Raw genomic sequence first — 7,730 nt, forward strand, 5'->3', positions numbered from 1 at the left:
GGTTCACTACATACAGAGAAAATCTGAACTGGAAACACATTTCTGATTTAAAATGCTTTCCCAACTTAGAACACGTTCTTGAAAATAAGAACGGGTTAACAATTTTAACCGTTCTTTTCAAGCAATTCCCGTTCCGTTCTTTTACTAATCGTTCCAAAATTTTTAAGTACGTGTTCTAAGTGTTTTTTTTTTCGGAACGATGGGATCGTTCTTGATCGTTCCGTTCGTTCTTGGGAAAGAACGATCGTTCCACCAGGAACGCGCCCAGCCCTAATCCAGACGATGGCTAGCCATACAACCTGATGGTGAAAGTGTACCCTCCAATCAATAGTGAGATGTGAAGCAGCAGCTACCTGGATGTTATAATGATGTTATGATGAGCTGCCAATGATCTAGGATGCAGTGAATGTGATCCAAAAACTCTGGCACTCTGGCATTGTCACCCCCTAGATACTTCCTTAGTGCAAATTTGGACCCTGGAGAATTTACTGGACATTCAGGGATTTTGAACTGAGTTCAATCATATCCAACACTCTCGCAGACTATTACATGATGCTCTGTCAGTTTGGTCACCACTCCTTTAGAGAGACAATATGGGCAGTGTAAGTACAACTTACCCATAGGTAATCTAACCTAACCTGTTATCCAAACCTGCATCACCTACCCTAACCCTGTTAACGGTGGGTAATTCTGCACTATCATTTATGTGATCCAGGAGTTTAAACCACTTGCGAGTTGTGGCATACAAGCCAAGGAGAATAGCTCTCTCTTCTGTGAGAATACATTACCAACTGCTACATCCTTTAAGCTGCTCTTCAGCAACATCTTGGGGCCAACTAACTGGTGACCCCCCACCACTTCTTTCAGATCAGACCTAGCCCATGGATCAAGCGGAGACCTCATTACTGCGTCAAACACAGCTTTGAGGATTTGTCAGGTTTCTTATTCAGAATATTCCAGACGATCATCCCTGTGCGTATTGCTACACTGTCTTTCATTTGCATGAACCCTGCATCTAGGGCTCCTCCAACTCTTGCTGAGGATTTAAGTAATTGCAAAATGTACCTGGCAACCATGTGTTGAATCCTGTCTAGGTTCTCTACGACTCCCTTGAAAGCACCCTTGCTTCTGAACAGTATAGTATTGCTGGGATTGCACATCTTTCCCAAAGGGCATGAGCTGCCATTGCTCTGTCTAAACCATTTCTGGATAGTCCAATAATTGCATTTGCAAACTTATGAGCAACTGCCACCATTTTCTCCTCTCGACCTTGAATTTCAACGCCTAGGTATTTGCCGACCAGGCCAGGCCTCTAGGCTTGGATTATCATGTGTCACCTTCCATGAGGTAAACAGAAATGATGAGATACTGTAGTTAAAATCTTGTAAGCATAACATTGCCTCCCAAGAGTTCGGTAGAATCAAATGCGCCTTGTTTTAAGATTTCCAAAATGTGGCCTGCCGTTTTTGTACCTTAAGAATTGACTGAAATATTCAGTAAATAATCTAAAATTAAAAGTATTAAATAAACCAAGGTTGTTTATGTTTTGGTATCTCAAACATTTTTAATGATACCAATAAGGAGGCTAAATTTTACCAAGTTTTAAAATATAACTATGTTTTTCTCACTCCTTTGACAACTATCAACTTTACAAAAACCAATTACAAATAGGAAGTTCAGGGTCCAATGTGTAATGTACTGCATGACACCCCACGCAGAAAATTACATCAAACCTTGACTTTGATATATATCAATTCTTTTTTATATCCAATGGCATAGATTTTGTATTATATCCCAATAATTATGATTTAGTGCTCTACAATTTCAAATATTGTTTGTTGGTCCACTCTTTACGAATTATGCATTTATAATGTATATAATAAAGCTCTTCGCTCATATACATATATGTATGTTAGCTATAGCTGGCCAAACAGATGGATCAAATGGGCTGATTTTTTTTGAGGAAACCCATGGGTACACAATTTTGTTTAAATTCCACGGACAACGCTGGGCACTCCCGCTAGTTATACATAAACGCATGCACATTATAAAACCGTTAAGTAAAAAAGAAAAAAGTTTTAAGTAACAAATGTTCAAAACAAAAAACAATTTGGACAACAGTTCTGTTTTACAGGAAAAAACCCATCAAAATTAAATTTTTTGTACACAATTTTGTACCTGTTAGTGAACATGTACCCTAGACAGAAATCCCTGAAATCGTACTGGTCAAAAATCTCCAGAAATTTCTCCCGATTTTCAGTACAGTTTTCATACCTAGATATTCAACATGATCAAACAATATTCATTTCAACGATCTATCGACGTTGTTTAAAGTGAACCTCTATTAAATAAGTTTTATGTTTGACTCAAACTTTACCCTAACATTAACAATGTCTATGGACCGAACATAACTTACATGAAGAGGTTCTAGGGACCGAACATGACTATCATGAAGAGGTTCTAGGGACCGAACATGACTATCATGAAGAGGTTCTAGGGACCGAACATGACTATCATGAAGAGGTTCTAGGGACCGAACATAAATAAAAGGTTTACACAAATCGAACATGACTGTTGTGCAGAGAGACCGAATATGAGATACTTAAAAGTTGAACAGATACCGAAAATGACTTACTTGAATGAAGCACAAGGCCCGAACATGACTTGAACTCTGGCAAGACGAAAGTATATATCTGCAAAGTCATCAACAAACACTGCCTGAAATATTAGAAATTATCAACTATAGCATTCAGGGCGCACACAAGGGGGGGGGTTAATAGGGGTGAGCCCCCCTTGATAAGCAGAAGCAATGGTTCAGAGGGTCCCCTGGGCATTTAAAAAAAGTTTATCCTGCATCAAAAAGTTTGAAATATAATAAGGTTTCCGCTATCAGGATACAAAAATATTGGGATGAGAAAATTAAAGTTTATGGCAAGTGACGAATCCAAACAAGAATTCCACATTACAGGGTTCAAGGTCTATTTTGGCCTGAGCCAACAAAATAAACAAAATAAAACAAATCTTAAAAACTAAAAAACTATAAAAAAGTATTTTACCTGATGATAAATCTGGTTTACTCTATCTATATGGGTTTGAGCAAGATCAACAAGCTGGGTCATGTTCCGGTCATGCTGGATATAGAAGTCCTCATCTATACCTGAATACAAGCAGAATTAAGGGGACTGTCAGACAATATTGAAATATCGTGAGCATTTCGATATAACAGACATTTTGTCCGAAATGAGATTGGCACTTCTTGTTTTTAATTGGTTTAAAAAGGAATCTGAAATCAAAATTTTTATGTTTTATAAAATATAATTCCTAGGAATTTCCGCATTTTTACCTATTAAATATTTACCTATTAAAACATCGCAAGATCTTGACTTTTCTGTTTGTACATAAAGAGGGAAATAGTACAGTACAATGAGTAAACTCAACATCTAAATATATATTGTAATGTACCACATTGCTTGTACATAAAGAGGGATAAAGTAGAGTAAATGAATAAACTCAACATCTTAATATATTGTATTGTACTACAATGCTTGTACATAAATAGGGATAAAGTAGAGCACAATGTGTAAACCCTACATCTAAATATATATATTGTATTGTACTACACTGATTGTACATAAAGAGGGATAAAGTAGAGTACAATGAGTAAACTGAACATCTTAATATATTGTATTGTACTACATTGCTAGTACATAAAGAGGGAGATAGTACAGTACAATGTGTAAACCCTACATCTAAATATATATTGTATTGTACCACATTGCTTTTACATAAAGAGGGATAAAGTATAGTACAATGAGCTAACTCAACATCTAAATATATATTGTATTGTACTACACTGCTTGTACATAAAGAGGAATAAATTACAGTACAATGAATAAACTGAACATATAAATATATATTGTATTGTACTACATTGATTGTACATAAAGAGGGATAAAGAAGAGTATAATGTGTAAACCCTGCATCTAAATATATATTGTATTGTAATATAACATTGTTTGTACATGAAGAGGGAAATAGTACAGTACAATGAGCAAACTCAACATCTAAATATATATTGTATTGTACTACATTGATTGTACATAAAGAGTAATAAAGTAGAGTACAATGAGTAAACTCAATATCTAAATATATATTGCAATGTACCACATTGATTGTACATAAAGAGGGAGATAGTACAGTACAATGAGTAAACTCAACATCTTAAAATATTGTAATGTACTACATTGCTTGTACATAAAGAGGGATAAAGTACAGTTACAATAAGTAAACTCATCATCTTAATATATTGTATTGTACTACATTGCTTGTACATAAAGAGGAATAAAAGTACAGTACAATGTAAACAATTTGTGTCAAAAAGTTTAGTGTTAAAGGGAGTGTTCGCGAAAAATGAAAGGGGGTATAGGCTTAATGCGATAAAAAGCGCTTTTGATTATAAAATATAAACAATTTACAAATGTGGCGAAAGATAATCGCTGACTATAGGTTGTAATATCTGAAGGATTTGTTTGAAATGTAATTGATTTTTTACGGTCTAAGTCGTATGTTGCAATTTTCTCAATTTGTATGGACGCTAAGTTATTCGGTATGAGACGTCTTTAACAATTTTCTCCTTATAGACGCAACAGATAGAAGTAAGATCAGAAGCGATCAAAAGCGCTTTTTTATCGCATTAAGCCTATACCCCCTTTTATTTTTCGCGAACACTCCCTTTAACTATCAACATAATTTTGACAAAATTATAATAATTCTACTTTGAACTAAACTAAATTAACCATGATTATGTCTATTATCAGCTTTTAAAGTTGTTCATTATAATAATGTATTTTATTTAAATTGTATATGTAAAGAACGTTTTCATAAGCATTAAATTAATAATGAAGTAATCTATTCTATTTTATACAATGCACAAAGGAATTGTACCATCTAGCAGAATGTATCTTCAATAACTTGACAATAAGTTTGAATAAATTGAACCCCTAAAAAGTACTTTTACCTTTAAAAAGAATTATACCGACGCCGTATGGTCCATCAAGTGTTCATTTTTCTATTTAAATATAAGTTTAAAAATAGATACATAATTCTTAAGAAAAGTTTGTCCAAATAAAAATCATATTGATTGACATTTAAAGAAAACGAACAGAATTCTAACGAAGTTGTCAGAGATTTTTTCAAACGGAATTGAGTCTTTGCCACAAACTCAATTTTTCTAATCCCTTCATCTTTGAAACCTGATGATGAAAAACTCTGATATTTCAAACTCAGAATATTTCATAAGGTTGATCTAACAGAATGTATTATTTGAAATATCGAAGGTCTACGACATTTGGTTGCAAAGATATAGGAATTAGAAAAGCAGAATTTGAGGCAAAGAGACTCAATTCCTTTGTTCATATTTTACACAGCTATTTTAAGAAGCAGAAAGAATAAAATACTGCATCTGATAATAGCCAATAATAATACTAATACTAATAATAATAATAATGAAAATAATCATTTTTATTCTTAATCATCACCATTAACGATTTATTTCATTTACCAAAATTCATGGTTAATTATAATTGACTTAACCAAAAAATAAAATTTAAAAATTTAAAAATAATGTAAGTAAAGCTAAACACATTAAACCTCTCCGGAAAGTTAAAAAGGAAAATGTTGACTACAGAATTTAATATAAAAACATTACAAAGCAAAAACCTGATAAAACTCAAAGAGACTGTGGGCGTAATTTTAAGTGACCCTCTTTTTATATAATGGCATTTTCGAGTCACACACGTGCCTTTTGAACTTCCATCTTAGAGATGAACTTACAAGAATCAAGAATTATTTTGTCGAAAATATCCACTCTTTGCCTAACCTTCCTTATCCCATTTGTCATTTTTAAGGCGGAATTCTGACAATTAATCCTTAGAATTTTCAAAACCCGCTTAGCAGTGACTTTTATTTTTCCAACCTGTAAGAAAATATAAAATGAATATGAACAATAACTGGATGAAAAAGCTGCATCATCAATCCACAACATAACCTGTCAGAGAAAGTTGACACCTTTGCATGGAACAAAAATAGTAAAGGCGTAATAGGGAAAAAGAAAAGCAGAAAACTGAAAAATGCATTTTCCCATGTCTACAAGGGATTAAAATGCGTAAATCTAAAAGAGAGGAATAAAAAGCCACGCACCTCTGAACCTTCAGTAAAAGTAAATTCAACCTAAAGTCTGACCACGTCAACCTTGGTTCACCGGCTAGTCCTATTATTTACCCAATGTCCGGGCGATACAGTAAAAACTGGAACCGGAAAGGTTGACCCGGCTAGGAAATTCAAATGTACTACGGCTGCCCATGAAGCAGATGTATGATCAGCGAAAAAGAAGCTATTACAGTCAGAGAAAAAATTAACCGCTCTTTTTAAAATTTTCTTTAAAAAAATTTTAATTTAATAATAATTGTTAATAAAAAACTTCCATCTGAGTAACAAGAAGGAAGATATCAGAAATTTTCTAACTTAAAAGTGTTGAATTGAACTGAATTTCCTTTGTTGTCGCTCAAGTTTTAATGCGGCATTCTCTTTTAAAGAAAAATCATAGAATTTTTAAAAATCCACGAATGTTTTTTTTATTAAATACACGACTTTTTTGTTTTAAAATGTATAAAAAGAGAAAATGTTCACAATTAAGATAAAAAATTGGCGTGAAGCGCCCTGAAAGCCTAGTATCTTCTATATGTGACATTATAAAACTTAACTAGCAAAATAGTAACAAATATTGATAGCTCGATAACAAACACTGTGATAGCAACTGAATAAAAACTGAATTAAATGTTTCCTTATCAAATCCTAATCAGCTGATGGCCCTGTCTAAAGTTGTAAAAATAAACAAGAAGAGAACTGATTATCAGCTTAAGTCAGAAGTCAGAAATTACAGGGAACTAAGAACATGGCGTAATTCATTCCTAAAGTCGTCTCTAAACTCTAATCCTTTCAGGGAATTAAATTCATTTATAGCTCCCCCCACCCCCCACTCTTCATTTTTGATAATTTATAGACTTCTAACTAAAAAAAATTTTTAAGCCCGATCAGTATAGCCGTTTTGATGTTTATTGGATACAAACGGACAGACAAACAAACAAACAGACAAGCTAAGTAAATATATATGATGTAAAACATTTTTGTTTTCAAGTCATGTTAATTGTTTACAGCTATTACAGATATTAAATTCATATACATATGGTTTCACTTTACGTTAATTTAATGTATGATGTTTTCAGCATGATTTGTGATGAGTAACCGTGATTTGTATAAAACATTATTTTTTTAAAAATATTTTGAAAAAGCACATTGATCATTACAGCAATAATAGATCTGTTATTATCACTCTGCCAAAGAAAGGAACAATCAGAAAAGTGCACTTAGGATTCAGGATTTAGGATTTAGGATTCAGGATTCAGGATTTAGGATTCACGATTCAGGATTTAGGATTTAGGATTCAGAATTCAGGATTCAGAATTCAGAATTCAGGATTTAGGATTCAGGATTCAGGATTTAGGATTTAGGATTCAGGATTCAGGATTTAGGATTTAGGATTTAGGATTCAGAATTCAGGATTTAGGATTCAGGATTTAGGATTCAGGATTCAGGATTTAGAATTCAGGATTTGGGATTCAGGATTCAGGATTCAGGATTCAGGATTCAGGATTCAGGATTCAGGATTCAGG

General features: G+C 33.3%; 1 protein-coding gene across 1 annotated transcript; it reads right to left on the minus strand.

Annotated features, from left to right (window-relative positions):
* Nucleotides 1–2,078: 2,078 nt before the first annotated feature.
* Nucleotides 2,079–5,074, minus strand: LOC111705372 (disintegrin and metalloproteinase domain-containing protein 10). The gene is made up of 5 exons (XM_023477888.1): nucleotides 5,018–5,074; nucleotides 3,359–3,440; nucleotides 3,057–3,157; nucleotides 2,636–2,718; nucleotides 2,079–2,274 (listed from the first exon to the last, which is right to left on the minus strand). The coding sequence occupies exons 2-5, from the start codon at nucleotides 3,438–3,440 to the stop codon at nucleotides 2,094–2,096; spliced, it is 447 nt and encodes a 148-aa protein (XP_023333656.1). The 5' UTR covers nucleotides 5,018–5,074; the 3' UTR covers nucleotides 2,079–2,093.
* Between the last annotated feature and the right edge of the window lie 2,656 nt (nucleotides 5,075–7,730).

The sequence above is a fragment of the Eurytemora carolleeae genome, unplaced genomic scaffold (assembly GCF_000591075.1).
Source record: "Eurytemora carolleeae unplaced genomic scaffold, Eaff_2.0 scaffold624, whole genome shotgun sequence".
Taxonomy (NCBI): Eukaryota; Metazoa; Arthropoda; class Copepoda; order Calanoida; family Temoridae; genus Eurytemora; species Eurytemora carolleeae.